General features: G+C 38.4%; 1 protein-coding gene and 1 long non-coding RNA gene across 2 annotated transcripts in view; one reads left to right on the top strand and one right to left on the bottom strand.

Moving 5' to 3' along the window:
• Positions 1–11,259: 11,259 nt before the first annotated feature.
• LOC114279413 (uncharacterized) lies at positions 11,260–18,490 on the top strand. The gene is made up of 6 exons (XM_028221651.2): positions 11,260–11,541; positions 13,953–14,076; positions 14,219–14,395; positions 14,995–15,093; positions 15,741–15,983; positions 17,877–18,490. The coding sequence occupies exons 2-6, from the start codon at positions 14,002–14,004 to the stop codon at positions 18,216–18,218; spliced, it is 936 nt and encodes a 311-aa protein (XP_028077452.2). The 5' UTR covers positions 11,260–11,541; positions 13,953–14,001; the 3' UTR covers positions 18,219–18,490.
• Positions 16,090–21,989, bottom strand: part of LOC145822948 (uncharacterized) — a 6,306-nt gene continuing 406 nt past the window's right edge. Inside the window, exon 2 of the long non-coding RNA XR_014364817.1 lies at positions 16,090–17,096. This is a non-coding gene — a long non-coding RNA (uncharacterized LOC145822948). The remainder of the gene's footprint in view (positions 17,097–21,989) is intronic.

Below are 21,989 nucleotides of genomic sequence, written 5' to 3'. Positions count from 1 at the left end.
TTGGAATACAGGCAAGCCTTGGGCTTTTGGTATTATCCGCTTTACCTACATTTTTGCAAAAAACCAAAACATTCCAAGAGTAAACTCCTTTGTGTCGAGTGATACACCTTTGCAACATTTTGTGAACTACCTTGTACTAGCATCTGAAACTATACGCAGGCATACCAGAGAGATGGCTCGAGAGGAAGTGCCCACTGTGAGACTAGATGCCTTGGGGGACGACGACGCAGTGGACCTGACGGAGCAATACAGGACGGAGAAGTGAGTAGGGGGTGAGGGGGGACCGGCAGGGCGACCCCATTCGTTTACACTGATAGCGATTGCTAAGCCAATCAGTCAAGTTGAGCCAGATCACTGGTACACGAAGGCCGACAAGTCAACCTTTATCGCGGAGGAGTTGGAGGGTATGCGCGAGAAACATCAGATTCCCGCAGAAATAGAGTTATAGCTGCCGACACCGAAGGAGAGGCCATCCAACGCCTGACCGGGGGAGTTTGCCCTCTACGAGGAGGCGTTGAATGGGAGGTTGAGGTTGCCGCTTCCGTAGGTGGTAGTGGATGTGCTAAACCGGTTGGAGGTGGCGCCGGGTCAACTAATGCTCAATGTGTGGAAGATTTTACTGGCCTGTGCAAGAGCGTGGCCGCGGGGGAACGAGGGGGCTGTGATGACAGTAGATGAGTTTTTTGTGTGCTACAAGGGTTTGGGCCAGCAAGAGACTTGGGCCACTTTACAAGCGGTGGTAGATAAGGGTCTGGTGGCGGGGTTGCCATCGTCCATTAAGGGGTGGAGGCTGCAGTGGTTCTATGTGTCCGCCAACGGGGGAGTAAGAGTGCACACTGTGTGGAGAGTGCCAACCAAGTCGGTGTAGCCAAGGTTGGGGGCAGCGGCAGAGGAGAGGGTGAAGAAAGTGAAGGCATGGAGGGAGAAAGGGGGCCCCAAGTGGGACGACCTCGTTCAGCCCTCAACCTTGTTTGCCTTAAGGCTGGGCCCTCTGCCAACCGGTAGAGATCTTGCGCCGGTAGAACTAGAGGCGAGGAGGAGGGCGCAGGAGGCGGAGGATAGGACGATTTTTGCCAAGGCTAATAAATTCAAAGAGTCTTAGTTAGGCCGCCCGCCCAAACCAATCGCGAGGGAACGAGTCCGACCGCGCCCCAAGCCTCTGGGAGGAGAAGGACTTGAGCAGTTTTGAGCCACGACCACCTCCAGTGGATCCTTTGAAGGAGAAAAGCAAAAAGAAGATGGAGGCTGCGTTGAAGAAGAAGAAGAAAGTAAGGGAGAGGGAGGAGGGGCCAGCCTTGAAAATGATGAAGGAGGGGATGACAGAGGGGATCGCCGGAGTGGGGTTGGAGGAAACAACGAAGGAAATGGAGAGTGGGGCGACTGGCCCTGAAACACAAGTTGAAGATGGAGCGACTGGTCTTGAGGAGGGGGTAGAGCAACAGCCTAAAGGGGGGCCTGCGCCCCAAAGAGAGGGAGAGAGGGCCAAGTTAAAGACTGCCATCTACCACGCTCCACTAGTGTCTGGGCAACTGGAGGGAGAAGGAGGTGACGCCAGGACTGTTGTCGATCGACTTTTGGGGGTGGTGGAGGACGCGATCGTGCATTCGCTGGCGAGTTTCATAGAGGCAGATCTACTAAGGGGGTTGTGCTCGGCCCAGATGGAGGCGACAACCTTAGCAAGAGCCTTACTAAAGAAAGCGGCGTTTGCAAAAGGCGAAGTTGAGCCACTGAAGGCAAGGCTGGAGGAGGTAAAGGCCCAGCTTGAAAATTTAAGGAGGGAGATCGGGGGGTAGATGAAAGTCGCGCGGAGTGTGTGTGTTAGGGGGCTAGAAGAGGCCCAGAAAGCCAAGAAGATGGAGGTGTTGGCGATGGTGCAGGGCTATTTAGTCGACCGCGCCAATGCTGAGCTGTTCACCACCAAGTTGGAGCTGGAGACGGAACACCGCAAGGTGGTGTCGCTCGAGTTCTAGTTGGCTGGCGAGCAGAAGAAACTGGAAGAGGCCCAAAAAGCCTGCACCGTCGCCAAAGAAAGGTGGGATGAGGCCATGGTCTGCAATAAAGATCTGCGTGCTCAGTCAATCAAAGAAAAAGAAGAAGCAGATCTGAAGATCGCTGAGTTGGAGAGGGCGCTGGCGGACGAGCGGGCCAAGTCAGTGGCTGAGAAGGCAGGGTTGGAGAAGGCCTTGGAGGAGGAAAGGGTCAAGTTGGCATCTGAGAGGGCGGCGTACCCCGATCTATGTGTTGCAACAGTAGAGCAGTTCAAGGAGTCCGCCGACTTCCAGATGGCCATTGATGCCGCTATCGCCAGCAGCTTGGCAAGAGAGGGAGATGGGGGGGCTGGCCCATCGGGAGCAACCGCTGGAAGCAGGAGTGAAGAGGAAGTGATCCAAAGCTTCCAGCGGTCGGACTTCTATAAGCATGAGATGACTGAGTTCTGGGACAACGGCTGGAAGACTTTCAGACGCAAAGCAGAAGAGCTGTTCCCAGACTTGGACTTCAGCAATGTAAGAATAGATGAAGACGACGTGGCCCAGACCCCCCTTGATGAGGGGGGGACGGAGAAGACCTGGCCTCAAGCGAGGACGAGTGATTGATTGTAAAGAAAATTTGCAAACAAAATTTTTGTTTTTGTTGTTTGTTTGTTTTTTTTTTTTTTTGTGTAATTTCTGTAGTGAACTTATGTGTAAGTTTGTAAATAAATAAAATTATGAGTTGTGTTTTTTCATACTGTTGTCTTTATTTCTTGTAGATCTGAAAAAAAATGAGAATGGTCATTCAAATAAGGCTTGTGTATAAATCATAGTAAATGTTGAGAAGTAGGGAGCCAGCCTAACTTGTGAGAAAACCACGATGCAAAGTGAAGTTTAAAATGTGAGAATGTTAAAAAATGTGAAGTTTTAAATCACGACCCAGTAGGGAGCCAGCCTAACTTGTAAAACGTTGAAATGTAAAGGTCCTAAAATGTGAAGTTTTAAATCATGTTGCGAGAGTGTTGATAAATGAAAGATTGGGTTGGGAAATGAAAGTTAAAAAATGTAAAATGTTAAGAGGCGGGAAAGCATGGACCTGGAATTTAACTAAGTATGGCAACTATGCCATAATTGTGAAGTTGCAAGAATGGGCTTGGTCGAGCTCTTCATTCGTGCTCAGTTTGGCTCGAGCCATAATTAACTCAGTCTGGCTGACTCTTCAAGTAACTCAGTTTGGCTGAGCTCTTCATGCTCAGTCTGGCTGAGCCTTTCGTGTTTAGTCTGGCTGAGGCATTAAGTAACTCAGTCTGGCTGAGCCCTTCGTGCTCAATCTGGCTGAGGCTGCAAGCAGGGTGTTATTGAAATACCACACAGATAACTGAGATATAAGATTGTTGTCATTTAAAGTGTAGTCCATTGATCACAAATTTACACCATGTGAGAAAAGAACAAAAGCATCCAAGTGTATAGATTGTCAAAAAGAACATACAACAATTGATCAATACAAAAATAGGGCTTTATTGAAAATAACACTTCAAGTGCTCGGCATTCCGCGGATAGAGGAGATCTCGACCTTCCATGTCCTGAAGTTGGTAAGTGCCCGGACGAGGTCTGGCCTTAACAACGTAAGGTCCCTCCCACTTGGATGCTAGCTTGCCCTCAACCGGATTTTTGGTGGCAAGAGTTGCTTTGCGCAAAATAAGGTCCCAACGGCGAACTCCCTCGGTTGGACTTTGCGGTTGTAGTGTGTTCTCATTTTCTGTTGACATGAGGCTCACCTAACAGCAGTGGTCTCTCGGAGTTCTTCAATTAGGTCCAAGTCTGCTCGACGCAGTTCTTCAGTTAGTTCTGGATTCGGGTGTAAAACCCTCGGGGTAGGCAGACTGATTTCCACTGGGATGACCGCTTCAGCGCCGTATGTTAAGCGAAAGGGGGTCTCCCCAGTGGGGATTCGGGCGGTAGTGCGGTAGGCCCAAAGTACGTTTGGTAATTCCTCAGCCCAGAGTCCCTTAGCAACTTCCAGCTTAGTTTTGATAATCTTCAGAAGAGAATGGTTAGTAACCTCAACTTGGTCATTGGCTTGGGGGTGACCTGGGGAAGAAAAACATGGCTGGATTTGAAGTTCTGCATAGAATTTCCTGAACTTGGCATTGTCGAATTGTTTACCGTTGTCGGAGACGATGGCTTGAGGGATGCCAAAACGACACATGATCGACTGCCAGATGAATCTGGTTGTGTTCCGCTCGGTAATTGTGGCAAGGGGTTCCGCCTTCACCCATTTAGTGAAGTAATCAATGGCGACGATTGCGAATTTGGTTTGGCCTCGGCCAGTGGGCAATGGGCTAACTAAGTTGATCCCCCATTTGGCGAATGGGTAAGGACTGCAGAGTGTGATCAGTTCTGTAGGAGGAGCATGAGGGATGTTGGCGAAGCGTTGGCACTTATCACATTTAAGCACGAATTCAGTGGCATCTTGATTGAGAGTAGGCCAGAAGTAACCGATGCAAAGTATTTTGTAGGCCAGTGACCTGGCACCCGAGCGATTACTACATATACCCTCATGGACTTCCCTCATCATGTAGGTCGCTTGAGCAGGATTGAGGCATCGCAGGTATGGCGCGTGAAAAGCCACGTTTGCACAAGAGACCACTGATAAGAATGTAGTTGGATGACCAGGCCCTGACCTTGGTGGCCTGGTGTTTGTCGGTGGGCAATTCCCCATTTGTTAAAAATAACAGGATATCTGCCGCCCATGGAATAGGTTCATTTTGGAGAAAGTAGACTTGCTACGGTTGTGCGGAAATGGCTGGGTGGGCCAGGTATTCAAGGCGAACGCCATGGCTGAGATCTGACTGGTCGGCAGAATCTAACTGAGCCATTTCATCTGCCTTGGAGTTTTCCGTCCGAGGGATGTGCTTGATGTGGAAATTATTGAAGAGGCGAGCAAGGAGGAGTGCAATATCCCTGTAAGCCCGCATTGTGTCTTCATTGGCATCGAATTCCCCCGTGATTTGTCCGACAATGAGCTAGGAATCGCTGAACACTTGGATATGGCTGACACCAATATCTCTGGCAAGGCGGAGACCTGCGATGAGTGCCTCATATTCAGCCTCATTATTGCTTGCGTTGAACAAGAAACAGAGAGCATACTTGAAATAACCACCCTCGGGGGCGGTGAGGATGAGACCAGCCCCACTGTCTTCTGTCCGAGATGATCCGTCGACGTTGAGGGTCCAAGAGTAGGGGTCTTCTGCCTTAGTGTGGGATTGCGGGGGTAAGGGAGCCGTGATTGGAATGGGATTGGTGAATTCCAGGATAAAATTGACAACAGCCTGTCTTTTGATCGCCGTTGGAGGTCGGTAGGAGATGTCAAATTGGTTGAGCTCGACCGACCATTGCATACGTCTGTCGGACAGCTCTGGTTGTTACATTATCTTCTTCAAAGGTTAGTCAATGAGGACCACTATGGAGTGGGCTTGGAAGTAAGGACGGAGTCGTCTTGAGGCGGTGACCAGGGCCAAGGACATTTTTTCTAGCAATTGGTAGTTCTGTTCTGCGCCTCTAAAAGCCCGACTAATGTAATAAATCGGGCGCTGTACTGAACCGTCCTCCCTGATGAGGGCCGCACTGACTGCGGTGGTCGATACGGCTAAATAGAGAAAAAGGGGCTCACCCGTAAGCGCCTAGGAGAGTAAGGGGGGGTTGGCCATACACTACTTCAATTGTTGGAAAGCCTCTTCAGACTCAGTCGTCCACTCAAAAGTTTGCCGAAGAACTTTGAAGAAGGAGAGGCACTTGTCTGTTGCGTAGGAAATGAAGTGGTTGAGGGCGGCGACTTTGCTAGTAAGCCTCTGAACCTCCTTAACCATTCTGGGTGACTGCATTTCTATCAAGGTCTCAATCTTTTCGGGGTTAGCTTCGATGCCCCGCTGACTGACCATGAAACCCAAGAACTTCCCAGATCCTACGCCGAAGGTGCATTTCTCCGGATTGAGCTTCATTTGATACTTTCGTAGGGTGCCGAAGGCCTCTCGCAAGTCGGCCAGATGATTAGCGGAGAGTTTGCTCTTGATTAGCATGTCATCGACATATACTTCTATGTTCCGGCCTATCTGATGATGAAAGACGGTGTTAACCAACCGTTGGTAAGTGGCTCCGGCATTTTTCAACCCAAATGGCATGACACGATAATGGTAGGTTTCCCGGTCGGTGATGAAGGAGGTGTGTTCCTGGTCAGACGGGTGCATCAAAATTTGGTTGTGCCCAGAGAAGGCATCCATGAAGCTGAGCATTTGATGACTGGCCGTGGAGTCAACAAGCAGATATATGCGAGGAAGGGGATAACTGTTTTTGGAGTAAGCTCGGTTGAGGTCGGAATAGTCGACACAGAGTCGCCATTTACCGTTGTTTTTACGGACCAGGACCACATTTGACAGCCATCTGAGGTAGTGCACGTTTGTGATAAACTGTGCCTCAAGGAGCTTATCTACTTTAGAAGCAATAAGAGTATTGCGCTTCGAGTGAAAGATGCGCTGCTTCTAGCGGAATGGTCGGAAATGGGGCTCAATGCTGAGACGATGGGTGATAAAGGAGGGGTCAATACCTGGCATGTCAGAGTGGGTCCAGGTAAATATGTCGTTGTGCTCAATCAAGAGGGCCGTAAGGTCGGCCTTGGCCTGGGAGGATAGTTGGCTGCCGATCTTGACAGTTTTTGTCGGGTTGGTGGGATCGATGAGGACCTCGACAAGCTCTTCCACTGGTTCCCCTCTGACCAGCTCGTCCTCGTTTTTGACGTCGAGTCCTTCAATGATCATAGCCTCCTTTAGCTTGACCTCTTTAAGTGAAGCAACGTAACATTCTCTGGCCACGGTCTGCTCTCCCCTCACCGTGCCGACCCCAAGGTCGGTGAGGAATTTGACGGCAAGATGGAAAGTAGATGTGATAGCTTGGAAAGCATTTAGGGCGGTGCGGCCGAGGATAATGTTGTAAGCGGAGGGACAGTCAACGACGAGGAATGTGAGCAACTTTGTGGTCTACCGCGGGTATTCTCCGATTGTGATGAGAAGATCAATGGAGGTGATAGAGGTCACCCGATCTCTAGTAAAACCGACCAATGGAGTTTGGAGAGGAGACTGACTTTCTTTCTCGACCTTGAGCTGGCGAAAGGCATTTAGAAAAATGATGTTTGAAGAACTGTCATTGTCGACGAGAACCCGTTCTGACTTTGTAATTGGAGAGGAGGGCTAAGATGACGAGGGGGTCGTCATGGGGGTAACGAATGCCTGTGCAGTCGGCCTCCATAAAGGTGATGGGTTCCATCCACTGCTTGAGCTGTTTGGAAGGGCCGTTCAATGTGACAATTTCTTTGTCTAAGCCCTGCCTTATTTTTCTAAGTTCTGTCCGCTGAGCCGAGCGGGATAGTCCTCCACAAGCAAGCCCGCCAGCAATAACTCTGATCTCTCCAGCAGGGGGGGTAGGGTTGCCTTGTGCCCGGGGTTGCTGTGGAGGGCGATCATGACCTTGGTTAGGTTGTGCGAGTTGTCGAGGAGGGGTGCGCCGGCGGTTGTTTCTAATAGGTTCAGTCCTTTGCCTCTGCTGAGGGCCGGCTTTCTGTGAAATGGTTGAGACGTCCCTTACGTATCAAGCCCTCGACCTGGTTTTTGAGGTTAACACACTTCTCGGTATTATGGCCATGGTCCTAGTGAAAATGGCAGTATTTGGACTGGTATCGCCGGTTGGAAGGAGACAGTGAAGGTTGGGGCCATTTGAGGGGATAATCTCGCTGGATTTGGTTCAAGACTTGTTCCATGGGAGAATTGAGGGGTGTGTATCGTTCGAACCGGCTGGGCGGTCAGGTTGGCCCCGACCGGTCGGCTCGGGGCAGACCGGTCGACTCGGGATGGTCGGTCGGTATATTGAGGTGTTTGGTGAGTGTACTGGGTGTTCCTGGTTTCTGAGTCCTTTCTCTTCTCTCTGGGGGTCGGGTTTTTGGCTATAGGATCTTGTCGGGGGGCTAGGGTATCTTCGGCGTTCATATATTTTTGGGCTTTGGAAAGTAAGGTTGCCATGGAGGTCGGGGGGTTTTTAGAGAGGGAAAAAAGGAAATCAGATGATCGTAGATCGACTATGAAAGCTGTGAGAATGACCTTGTCATCATTTTCTGCCACCTGCAAGGCCTCAGTGTTGAAGCGGGTGACGAAGCTGTGCAGCAACTCTCCCTTCGTCTGATGGATGTTAAGAAGTTGAGTTGCCGGACGCCGTTGGCGCTGGGCACCAATGAAGTGGTTGAGGAAGGAAACACTCAGGTGTTGAAAGGTAGAGACAGAGTTCGTCGGTAGCTGACTAAACCACAGTCGGGCCAACCCCTTAAGTGTTACGGGGAAAGACCGACGCATGATTTCGTCAGAGAATGCATGGAGGATCATAAGGGTCCTGTAGGTCTCCAAGTGATCGATTGGGTCCGTTGTACCGTCGAAAGAGTCGATCGAGGGCATTTTGAACTTAAGAGGTAAGGGTTTGTCCCTGATGGAGGCAACGAACGGTGAGTTGGCTATGGTAGATGGTTTATTTTGTATGTTCTGCATGACTCCTTGGAGCTGGAGCTTCATGGCTCGGAGTTCGGCATCCCAGAGAGGAATGCTGGGGGACTCCCAGTTCCCCGTTGAACTCTTGTGCAGGTCTCTCCGTGGGCTTGGTACCTTAGGCTCCAGTTTAGGAAGCGTGGATCAATCCGACCCGTTCCACCTAGAACACGCAGTAACATCAGTTGGCGCCGTCTGTGGGAAACATTTTTGCTCCGCGTGCCAGTTGTGCTCATTGTTGGCAGAAACCCTTTCCCAATAACCCTTTCCTGTCACCCACCAAGGTGGATGGTCACGACTAGATCCATGGTTTCTCACCACAACGTTGCTGACCATCAAGTCGACCCTCCCAATCCAAACAACCCACCGCAGTATTTCACCAAGCTCACCAACATCATTAACCGCCTGGCCGAGCAAAACCAAGCCCTAATTAATGCTCTACTCCAAAGAAACCTTCCTATGCCCTCTCTACCACCTCCAGATATCCCACCCAACTAAGAACGAGCCCTGAGCTACACTATCCAGCAGTCCCATTCACCCAACTTGAAAGGCTTGCGACCCCCTCCCCCGGATATGAACCTGCCATCCTGGGCTCCACCCCACATCCATCGGTCCCGGCACCAACCCCCGAAGGAGAGGCCAGTAGCGTCCAGCCTCCGCTGCCTTCCGGTGGTGACAACAATACCAAATTAAGTTTTATTAAATTTTTATTCAGGGAGATTAAAATGTTCATTCGAAATTTTCAAACCAATTTTGTTTACTATCAATATAAAACTTCTATTCAAAAGCAAACTACTATTTTTATTCAAATATTGATAAATTTTTTAGAAAGGGTGGATGATTTAAATAAATGTATTTTTGATTTTTTACGAAAAGATGTGTAAAAAAATAAAAAGATAATGTGACTCAAAAAAGATAAAAAGATAAAAAATGTAATTATATAACACATTCCAAACAAACTCTTATAGTGAAAAAATTTATATCATTTATTTTTTATTTTTTATATATTATTCTTATAAAAAATTAAAACATTAACTATAGTAGTCAAATTGTGAAGTCTAAGATCATCTTCAATTTAGCATCGCTTTATCAAATTTGAAATTTAATGAAAAACTTCAAATGAGGTGCTTTAACTCCTTTACTAAAATCACATCAAATAGAGGTAAAACCAATGTTTTATCAAATAATTGAAGCCTTTTATTTTTCATTAAATTTAAATTTATTATTAAGCCAGATATCCTCTCGAATGTCTACCAAGAACAATTTTGACAATTTTTTTTGTTCATGTTCGAACGATTTTTAAGACATCCGTTCGAACAACCAAAAATAGATGAAAATTTTATGCTGTGTTTGGTTTGTCTTTGGAATCATGATTCCAAGAGCAAAATTTTCAAATCACTTTTCAAAATTTGTAATCAAATACACAATTCAAAATTACTCAAAACTCAATTCAAAATTTAATTTCAAAACTTATAATCAAATATACAATTCAAAACTTTTTTTAAAACTCAAAACCAAATTCTTTTCAAAACTCTATTTTAAAAGAAAAAATTCAATTTTTTTTTATTTTGTTTTTAAAAATTATTTTTAGAATCATTATTTGAATATGGAGTCGTATTTTGAGTTATAAGCTTTGAAAAAAGAAAATTTGTTTAGTTATGAGTTTTGTGTTTATTTAAAAAAAAATTGGATTTATTTTTTTAAATATTAAAAAAAATTATTAATTTTATTGTTTTAGGGTAAATATTTTATATTTTAAAATATTTATTTATTTATTTTAATGTGCACTATATTTCATACATTTATGTGCTGTATTTTTTTAATATTAATACATTTAATTTTTTTTATTTTAAATATATAATTTTTATATTTAAATATTTTTATATTTTTTTATTTTAAATATTTTATTTTTATTTTATAAATATATTTTTAAATATTTTAATTTTTTTGTTATGTGTTTATGATTTGAGTGTAGAGTTTTGAAAGTAGTGTAGAGTTTCGACTTATGTGTTTGGTTATGAGTTTTGGAAATAATTTTTGAATTGAGATTTGAATTATGTGTTTGGGGAAAATGCATGAGACCCCACTGGCGGTGCTGAGGGTCCCTTTTGATTGGTTCAAAATTATTATTATTATTATTTTTTTCTTCATTCCATTGACAGCCCCCACGTGGAGGTGGGGTGCTGGGGTCACCCCACTGGGGGTCCCCAACATTACTGATGTATTTGGTTACGATTTGAGTGTGAAATTGAATTTTGAGTTTAAAATATTAAAATTAAAAATTAAAATATTTACAAAATAAAATAAAATATTTAAAATAAAAAAAATTCAACTCATAATTCTTTTCAAAATTCAAAATTTAAAAACTCTTTTCAAAACACTTTTTGAAATTATTTTTAAAATTCATAACTAAACAAATTTTATATTTTTAAAATTTAATTCATAATTTCATATTTAAAATCACAATTTTAAAAAGAGTCCTAATTTTAAAATTAAACCAAACGGATGTTATTGTTAACATTTAAACGATATCCAATCAATTTTTTTATCAAAATTTTGCTCAATCACCGTTGGAGATAGTCAATGGATATTCAAAAAGAGAATGTGGATTTTTCGCACACAGCTAATGAGAAGACAGCTAACTAGTAGTCCACATAAAGGACTAAGAACACTCATTTAAATTAATAAAATAAAATACAGTATAAAACATTTAAATTAATAAAATAAAATACAGTATAAAACATTTAGGCTGTTTTGCGCCATTGCGTATTCATAGTATATATATGTACATTTCTTGAATGAAAACCAACACAAACCCATCTCCAATCCCTTCATCTGAGGAAACCCTTTTGACGGCTTACTCAGTTGCGTCGGTTTTTTGCCTTGGAGATCTCCGAGTATTTTGATCTCTTCTTCTTCTGCTGAACCACAACAACTAAGTAAAGCTTCAACAGTTCAACTCTAGCTTGTGTTGTGTCTCTTTTTATCAGGTTTGCCGCTCGCATTAGCGATCACTATTTTCGTCTTTGTTTTCTTTGCACCATGTGCTCTGTGTGTGTGTGTGTTTGTGTGTGATTGAAAAACCTATTTATAGAATCCCGGAATTAGTATGTTCCATGCACAGATCTAGAATTTGTAAATACAGCTTTTGAGTGATTTCGGGTGGTTGATGTTTCATTTAGTGGTATCTTTGTTACATCGAGGTCTTTCTTACAAGCATGCAACTTTAATATTATATATATATATATATATATATATGTATCAGAATTTGGTGAAATAAAATAGTACTGGGAAAAAAGGAAGGGGAAAGTGAAAAGATTTGTAGAGGGAAAGGAAGAAGGAAGGAAAAAATGAAAAAAAAAAGGTACTATTTTATTAGTTGGTTGTGTTTTTTCAGAAACATTTTTCAGAAAATTCTACATTCTTATTTTTCGTATATTTTTATTTTTACTGAATTTTTTTAATAGTTCAAGCAATTTTTTTTACTTTTTAAACATACCTAACATAAATACACATAAAAAGTAAAAAAATTGTGAAAAAAACCTTTTAAAAATTCACTAAATACCAAAAATATAAAAAAAAATATGAGAATTCAGTACATTTTTATGTATTTATTAAAATTTTAAAATATTTTTTCATAAATTTTTTACTTTTTAGATACATCTAAGTAAGGACTTTTTAGATACCTTTAAGTAAGGTGCATCAAAAAAAAGTAAAAAAAATGTTTAAAATTTTTAAAATATTCACTAAAAACAAAAAAAAACGCAAAATCAAAAAACTGAGTTTTCAAAAAAACTTAATTCAAAAAACTCAAACCAAACAGACTGATTATTTTTTTTTATAAATCCTCTCAAATCCTCGATCAAAACACAGCCCATTTACTTTTCCTTTTTTTTTTTCTTTGACAAATTCTTTCAAATCCTTAATTTAAACATAGCCTTCGTGTCTTGACCTTAAACAATGCACCTCCATGTACATATATTTGGCTAGGAATATGGTAAAATAAATTGGCAAAGTGTTGATGTATCGAGCCAACTGCAAGGGGACAATTCTAGGATAGTTGTTGCATGAGACTTGTATAAATCCCATGAGCAGAGCTGTTCAGGGAAGGATTCATTTCATTTCACTATTTTTAGCTTATAATTTGTTTATATACTAACGTTAGTATAACTACAACCTCTGGATCAATGAAACACTAATGTATCGTTCGCTTGTGTTTGGATCATAGATTTGAGTAGATATTTGGAAAAGGAAAGAAAATATGAGAGAAATGGACAAAAATTCGCATTTCCTTCACATTTTCATTTCTCTTTCCAAATGTATACTCAAAAGCACAACTTAGGTACTTGGTGTATTGCATGTTGATATTGGATTACTTTAGTTTTAGAGCCAAAAGTGTTGAAAGAAAAAATCTTGTTTATGAGAACTTGGCGGAGCATTGAGGCCAATTGCGGATGACCAAAAGTTATCTAAGATATTGGTTGATTTTTTGGGGAACTAGAGAAGTAGGAAAATTAAAGATTGAAAAGGCCCAAAAATTATTTTCTTTCCACTTGACCTGTGCACCCAGAGAAATCAGAGAGATTGATCTTTTGTAGGTTGGATGTTGAAATATCAGAATTTCAAATGGTAGAGCCTATTCCTGTTGGAATTTGCAAATATGAGGGTTTGGACATGGAATAAACTATGGCCTTTTGTGAATGGCTTGAATCAATGGAAGCTTTTAAGTGGATTAGGGGGGAATTGTAAAATTGTTATTCTCCTATTGGCTTTAAGGGTTTCACTTGCTGAACTTTTTGTGTCTTTCGTTTACATTTACTTGCGTGTATGTGGTTCCTTCTATGTGGACTGTCATAGCGAATGTGTTTTTGCTTGTTATGAGGGAAGTGGTGAATATTGGGCACAAGACCTGCTTGCAGTGTTATCATGTTAAACTCTCAGTTCACCATAACATAACTCATCTAAAAGTTTAAGCTATTCGACAGTGTTAACTTATTTGTTTGTCTTAACAAATATATTCTAGTATCTTAAAAATTTCATCATCATCATCATCATCATCAGCATCATCCTCTTTTTTTTCTTCCTTTCTTTATATTCTATTTTTTTCTTTTTTGTTTTATTAGTTGATCTTGAAATCAGTGGTCACCTCTATTTTAAAGAACAATTTATGAAAGAACTAAATTATAATATACCGGTTTTTCCAATTCTGACACTCTATTTAGATTGTATGAAGAATTTATTTTCTTCTTTTTTTTCCATTGCAATGTATTCTATCAAAAGTTGTTCTTTACAACTACAAAATGTCGTATGCTTTAGTTTTGTTCTTCTTAGAGTCATGGCAGAAATCTTACTTTTTGCACTTGCTAATCTCTACTGTTTATTTATTGATTTTGTTGGGTAGCACTCGTTTCTTCGAGGTATCAATTTTCAAGAAGACTTCTTTGAAAGCTATGAGTGCAGATTCAAAAAAATCCACTTCAAATGGAGGTGAAAATCCTTTGATATCTGAAGAGCAGCAGGAAAAGGTATAAAACATATTATATGTTTCCCTAGTGTGCATCCATAAATACTTCTGTTCTATGTTAAAGCTTAATCTTCGGCCATGAAGATGCTGCTATTAGAAGGAAAAAGAAAAACTTTTACAGTTCAAATTTCCTATGTTTGCAGATTGATGAGGTTAGAAGGTTGGTTGGGCCATTGCCAGATAAGTTGTCTATTTATTGTTCTGATGCATCAATCTCACGATATTTGAAGGCACGAAACTGGAATGTGAAGAAGGCAACTAAAATGCTAAAAGATACCTTGAAATGGCGAGTGGAATACAAGCCGGAAGAGATTAGATGGGTAACCATTTGTCTTTGTTTTTTGTAATCTTAAAGTCAAAGAATCCTTGAATCTATTGTTTGTTGCCTTTAATTCCTGTGATGCATGGCATGTGTTCTAACTTCTTATAGTTGGGCTTTATTGTTCTGATTATGTTTCTAGGCCAATCTCCTCCTACTAGCATTTGTATAAATTTATGGTCTGCTTTGAGCTGGCAATAGTCGAGTCTGAAATTACTCAACTTGCCCTAGACCATTCTTGCAGATTCAATTGTTTTAAAAAAAAGGCCCAATTGATTCGGGTTCTTGGAGAGGTGGCATGCTAGCGTAGCTTTCAATTTTATTGACATGAGGTGGTTGTCCCCAAATTTGGCCCATGTTCTCACACTTTACACTTGGAGTTTCTCCGTCTAAAATCAACTTTTGGGGTGGTTAGGTTTAAGAATCTTAACTGAAACCTTGAATATTTATGATTGAATCTACTAGCAAAGTTGATGAGGTCCCATTATGCTTAGGGAACCACCTGGCTGCAGAAAATTTCCCAGCTCTCGCAGTGATATTTTTCAAGATAGTTTTTGTCTTTACAATTCATTTACCTGCGGTCCTTCCCTTATTATGTAGGATGAGGTTGCTCGTGAGGCAGAAACAGGAAAAATTTACAGGTCAAAGTATGCAGACAAGCATGGGAGACCAGTTCTTGTCATGAGACCGAGTTGCCAGGTTTCATCTGATTCTTGCTCCTCCTTCCATGTTTTTTTAGTAGTCTTAAATGCAGAGATGCTCTTTGATACTTGGCAATAGATCATCCATATTGTTAGATACATGACCTTTTGAAGACGAAAAATAAGTTTGAATGGTTTTTATCATTATATTGATTGGACTGCTACTCTTAGTGAGGAACTTAATGCCTATGTTGCATTTGTTTTGAGCTGACGTGTTTTGGACGTATGCTAATTTTGGGGTAAGTTACACTTTGCACTGCTTCAATTTACACCGAATTACACTTTCGATCAAGTTGCACAGAACAGAAGCCATTTTTTAGGACCAAAGTGTAATTTTCTTCTTTCTTCTCCTCTATTCTCTACTGTATTTTCTCTCCCTACTGAAAAGGGAAGAAAATTACATTTTTGCCTCTAAAAAACGCTTTATGTGAGGGCCCACATGACAATTTTCGTTAGCAAATTTAACACCAAACTAACAGAAGGACTACACTGCGACATGACTGAAAATGCAAAGTGTTATTTACCCTTAATTTTGGTACGATTAGGATCTATTGATGTTCTTAATATTCAAGTTTTGAAAGAGGACTACCATGCCACTTGTTGCTCTGCCTTGACAACATTTTTCAAGTTTGTATTTTACTGCAGAACTCAAAGTCAACAAAAGCACAAATTAGGTACTTGGTGTATTGCATGGAGAATGCAATTATGAATCTACCACAACACCAGGAAGAGATGGTCTGGCTGATTGATTTCCATTGTTACAATTTGTCAAATATCTCAGTCATGTCAACACGGGAAACAGCCCATGTTTTGCAAGACTATTATCCTGAGAGGCTGGGTGTTGCAATATTATACAACCCACCCAAGTTCTTTGAACCATTCTGGACGGTACTACCATTTTCCCCCTCTTCCATTTTCTTTTTCGGGGTACTATATGAACTTTTGATATAGAATCTTATCGGTTTAATCATAACTGTTGATACAAATGGACATTGGAATGGATGGTCTGTCACAAACGTGTTCGACCTGCAGTTGACAGGAGACCTCCTCGTCCTAGATTATAAAGCAGAGTTCTAGTTCTCAACAACATTGTGGTATTGCAAATTTAGTTTTTATTTCAAACTTTTTTTTTAACTTTATTGATTTGTAGACATTCTGTACTTATAAAATTTTAAAAATAAGTTTTTTGTTTGTTTTTTTGTTTTTGGATGAACTTTTAGTCTTTGGTTTTAAGTAAAACCAACCAAAACAAACACGGGCTATAAAGCACGGGCACAGACACGCGACACGGCACGGACATGCGGACACGTAAATTTTCAAAAAATAGGAGACACGACACGCTGGGGACACGTTTAATATATATAATTAATTTTATTTATTATATGTCATAAAATTAAAAAAAAAATTATTCAAAGGTAATAAAAAATACAAAATACCACTATTAAAATTATAATAGAGGCACTTTTTTTTTTTTACTTATCAAATAAAAAAAATTATAACAGAGACACAGAGAGAGAAGAAAATATAAAATGAATTAGAAAAAAAAAATAGAAGAGAGAGAGAGAGAGTCCCACTCACTGACCATATAAAAGAAAAAGAAAAAAAAGAAAAAAAAAAAGAGATCGAAGAAGATCGGAGACAGAGAGACAACGAGAGAGAGAGAGAGACAACGACTGAGACAGAGACAACATCAGAGAAGAAGAAGAAGACCAAAGAAGAAGAAGAAGATCGAAGAACGAAAAAAGAAGAAGAACAACGAAGAAGAAGAAGCGAATGTGTACCTGAGATAATAGCTGACGAGCGACGACGACGACGAGCGACCAGGTCTCCTCTCTTTCTCTTCTGTTCTTTTGTTCTTTTCTCTCTCTTTCTGCTTTGTTCTAACTCGATTTAGGGCACATATTGTTTTGTTTTTGTTTTTTTACAAATTGATCTCACAAAAGTTCCATAACCTGTGAAATTGACCCCAAACGTGTCCGGAAGGTGTTCAAACGTGTCCGGCTGCAAAAAAAATAAAATAAAATTGGGACACTCTCAGTTGCATGTTGGACACGTGTCTACCGCGTGTCCGATATTGGTATAGAGCCTTCGGAGAGGTGTCCGTGCTTCATAGAGCACGGGCATGGACATGCACGATAGAGGCACTGACACATCAATTTAAAAAAAAAAAAAATGCATGAGACAACACGTGGGGAACACACACAGAACATTTGATTTTATAATATGAATATGATGATAAAAAAAAAAAAAATACAACATAATTCTAAATCCTAAACTTTAAAGGAGGGATTAGTAGACATAAATCTATATAATTTTTCTTTTATCATTTTGTCCCAAGTTATTTGGTTCAAATTTATATTGTATTTCATGTGTGTCCAAGACATGTTAGGAGTGTCGGTGTCGGTCTCGGACTTGGACATACACATGAGAAGTGTCTATGATTCTTAGGATGTACCGTTGAAAGTTTTTGATGATTAGCCAATCCATGCCATCTTTAAGAATTGATATAGAAGTCTGCTTTTGAAGATATGATATGTTTAGAGCTATATGATCATCTTGCTTGACTTGTACATCTAATTGGGTGATTCTGGCCGTTATGAAGGGGTATGTGTTCATTTATACTAATTACATGGTTTATACCATGCCTTTATTGCTAATTATGGGTTACTTTTATTGAATAATTGGTTTGTGTCGAAATGATAGTTGCCATTTCTTTGCCGGGATTCTTTTTTTTTTTTTTTTTGTTTTCTGCAAAAACTTTACATGGTTGCATGATTGCAGTTGGTAAAGCCATTTTTAGAGCAAAAGACAGCCAACAAAGTCAAGTTTGTTTACTCAGGTGATCCTAATACCATGAAAATAGTGGAGGACCTATTTGACATGGACCAACTCGAATCTGCATTTTCTGGTAAGGATAATGCAGGTTTTGACATTAATAAATATGCTGAAAGAATGGGTGAAGAAGATAAGAGGATGCAATCTTTTTGGGCAAGAGGCAACAATGCTTGTGAGGCAGCACATCATCCATCCCTCACTACTGACACCGGTTTCAATCCTACAAATTTGGAGTCAGATTCTGGTGTCTTGGATGACAAAGCAGATAAATCTTCGTCTCAAGAATAGTTAAGTATTCATAACCCTCTTTCGCAAATTGGTGAATCCCGCAATCTAAAAGAGTTATGCATGCAATCCTAATGGTTGTTAACCAGACATCTGACTGGGCGGGGGGTTTGAGTACTCAAAAGTATGATTTATGAATTCTTTCTCTTCCTTCTGTTCCATTAAGCATGCCATTGATTAGCAAAATGTTCTTTTGAATTTTCTCTGACTGATAACATTCTCTTATGGAGAAATACTCTATCTACTTAAATTCTTATTAACAATCTTACTAAAAACATACATGCCCAAACATTATTGAATGTTTAGATATTATTTTTTTGAGTGAATTTCACTAATAGTTCCTACAGTTTGGGACTTGTGTTACTTTTGGTCTCTGACTTTGTAATTGTGATATATTTGACCATAAATTTTGAATTTTGTTTCAAATAAGGACATTTGAAAATACTATTACTTAATTTTAAGGGTAAAAGCGTCAATTTGATAAAATATAAACTAATTTGACAAAAATAAATGTCAAAAAAATATTTTTGAGTTTGTAAAAATTATTTTTATCCACCAAAGATAAAATTATGTAAAATTAATAAATCTTTTAGACATTTGTTATTATTATTTTTTTACCAAATTAATTTTTATTATGTGTTTGGATGATGATCATGTAATGAGTGGTTGTTAGGATTTTAATGTGTAATTGATATATTTAATATATGAAATGTTTTTAGCTTTAGATTTTTTGATTTAATGGATTGATTGAATAATGATATCAAAGTTGTCGTCATATTTGATTTTGAAAAAATAGAAACTAATTTAATGAAAATAAAAATAATTACCCATTACATGATCATCATTCAAACACAATAAAAATTAATTTGGTAAAATAAATAAATTTTCAAAAGATTTATCAATTTTATATAATTTTATCTTTAGTGGGTAGAAATAATTTTTAAGAATTCAAAAATATTTTTTTTGACATTTATTTTTCAAATTAGTTTATATTTTATCGAATTGACGATTTTGTCTTTAAAATTAGGCAATGGTATCTTCAATTTTTTTTATTTAGAATAAGATTCAAAATTTAAGATTAAGGGGTTGTTTGGGGTGCCTTAAATAAATGCACTTTTTGTCTTTTTAGACTAAAAAGTTAGGGAAAAAATATGGACGTTTGGATTAATTTTTTGATTTTTCATGAAAAAATGTGTAATAAAAAATTGTAAAAATTGGTTTGTAGAGGAAAATTAAGATTGGGAGTTGTGCAGCTGTAATTGTTGGCTTTTGGTGAATAGTGTTAACTTTTTAACTTTTTGAGTAATTTTTTTACTTTTTGACTTTTTTTACATAGCCCAAACTTGGCCTAAATGTGTTATAATTGGAAAGTCAAGTATCAAAGTAACACAACGCTCAAACAATAGGAATTATTAGTGCAATTCATCCCTTTTTTTTTTTTTTTTTAACAATTAATCATATTTGGTCTCTTTAATTTTTAGTAAGATTGTTATGTGGGTGTTTGGAAAATGAGTTTTTTTGTAGATTTTTTTAGTTGTAAGATATTATTGGAGAAATTTTTTGTGTTTGAGAAGATAGTTGGATTTTTTTGTGATTAGATGTGATGTTTGTGAGAGAAAAAGTGAAATGATTATGGGGTTTGATGTGATATTTTGTTTGGATTTGTTTTTTTTGGTTTTGTAACCAATTTGTCTTTTAGTAAAAAACTAAAAAACCAAGTTCCCAAACACCCCTTATATATGAGTGGTTTTTTATATTAGGCTTGTCTTTGGATTCAGATGTTCGTGGAAATTGGATGTCCGTGGCCGTTACTCCCTGCTATTAATATGTAATTTTTTTTTTTTGGATCAGAAAGAAATCTCATTACTGAAGCCAAACGACACTTATATAGGAATCCATCCAACAAAAGGCTTACAACAAGCTAAGAAAAATCAGAACAAACGAGCACACATGTATAAAAACTATGAGAATCTCAAACGCACAAGTGCTCGTGTTCGTATTACAAAGCAGAGGTCGAAAAAATTAACTATAGAGCGTATCTAAGATAGGTCATAGATTGTAACTACAGAGTGAGTAAGCCACCTAATAGCACTAATGGATTTTATACAAACACTCCCAAACAAGAAAACAAAAAAAAAAAAAATGGAAAATACACCTCATACCCGGAGGCAAACCAGATCTGATTTGTGAACAATGGAGGCAAACATATCCAAGACAGATCTGGTTGAGGGAAAGGGAAGATAGCGACGGTGAGCAATGGAGAAGAAGACCAAGGTAGATCCGGCAACGGTGGGAGGAGGAGCAACCTAGCAAGCTTTCACCATGGGGGAAGAGAAGCCTCACAAAGAAGGAGAGGTTAGGAATAGAGATCTCCCAAGGTTTATTCAGCAATAAAGAAGGAAAGAGAAAGGGAGGGGAGAGGGGTGAGGGGTGGTCGGAGGCCGGAGCCCCCTACCCCTTCCAAACGGCGCCGATTGTGAAAACCCTAAAGAAAGAAGCTAGAGAGAGATGCTCTGGTACGATAGAATGATCAAAGTCACACAAAAGAAGCATTGCGTATGTGCTTGCCAAATCAAATAGGGCAAAATTCAATTTCCTTTTTATGATTTAGCCTTGAGCATTTTACGACTCTATGGTTCAAAAATAGGTAGAGAATTTCTTTTTAGTTTTAGACTAAAATGTTACGGTTAATTTTTTTTTTTGTTAAAAATAACGGAAGGTGTGTCACATTCTCTCCAATTGGGAGTGGGTAAATGCAAAAGTCCTAAGTCAAAAATTGAATCAAATGTCAATAATATCTTTATATTCATCTTATTCTCTAAATTAAATCTTAATTCTAATCAAATCCTAACTCTAATTGTCATATTTTATAAATGATTTAATTTAATTTAAAATGTTATTAAATGAGAAATTGAGTTAAAAATTTATTCTCTAAATTAAATCTTAATTCTAATCAAATCCTAACTCTAATTGTCATCTTTTATAAATGATTTAATTTAATTTAAAATGTTATTAAATGAGAAATTGAGTTAAAAATTAAATAGTAGATTAAAGAAATTTTATGGAAATAAATTAAAGCATTTAGGTTAATTTATGGTTTAATTTATATATGTAAATTTTTAATTGAAAATGTTATTAAATAATAAATTGGGTTAAAATTAGGCAAAGGTAATTTTATGTTAAAAAATTAAAGTATTTAGGTTAATTTATGATTTAATTCGTTAAATATATATATATTTATATGTTTAATTAAAAATGTTATTAAATATGATTTGTTTATGGTAATAAATTAGAGTATGTTTAGTTTAATTTATGATTTTATATTATATTATATATTATATATGTATATTTATTTTAAATTTTTATTAGAAAAGAAATTAGATTTAAAATTAAAAATTAGATTATGATTTTATTTTATGATAATGAATTAAGATGTTTAGGTTAATCTTATGGTTTAATTTATAGTAATTTTATGTTTAATTTAAAATGTTATTAAAAAAAATTAAAATTAAATTAAAATAATTTTATGGTAATAAATTAGTTTATGTTAAAAAATTAAAGTATTTAGGTTAATTTATGATTTAATTCGTTATATATATATATATATATATATTTATATGTTTAATTAAAAATGTTATTAAATATGATTTGTTTATGGTAATAAATTAGAGTATGTTTAGTTTAATTTATGATTTTATATTATATTATATATTATATATATATATTTATTTTAAATTTTTATTAGAAAAGAAATTAGATTTAAAATTAAAAATT

This window comes from Camellia sinensis, chromosome 3, assembly GCF_055761805.1.
Source record: "Camellia sinensis isolate YWXY chromosome 3, ASM5576180v1, whole genome shotgun sequence".
Lineage (NCBI taxonomy): Eukaryota > Viridiplantae > Streptophyta > Magnoliopsida > Ericales > Theaceae > Camellia > Camellia sinensis.
This window is presented reverse-complemented; position numbering and strand designations above follow the sequence as displayed.

What these genes read in the sequence shown, in the direction of transcription:
- LOC114279413 (XM_028221651.2), top strand. Translation starts at nt 14,002, where the DNA reads ATGAGTGCAGATTCAAAAAAATCCACTTCAAATGGAGGTGAAAATCCT. An exon ending in TCATGAGACCGAGTTGCCAG is followed by an intron (nt 15,094 to 15,740) that starts GTTTCATCTGAT and finishes ATTTTACTGCAG; the next exon opens with AACTCAAAGTCAACAAAAGC. An exon ending in TCTTTGAACCATTCTGGACG is followed by an intron (nt 15,984 to 17,876) that starts GTACTACCATTT and finishes GCATGATTGCAG; the next exon opens with TTGGTAAAGCCATTTTTAGA.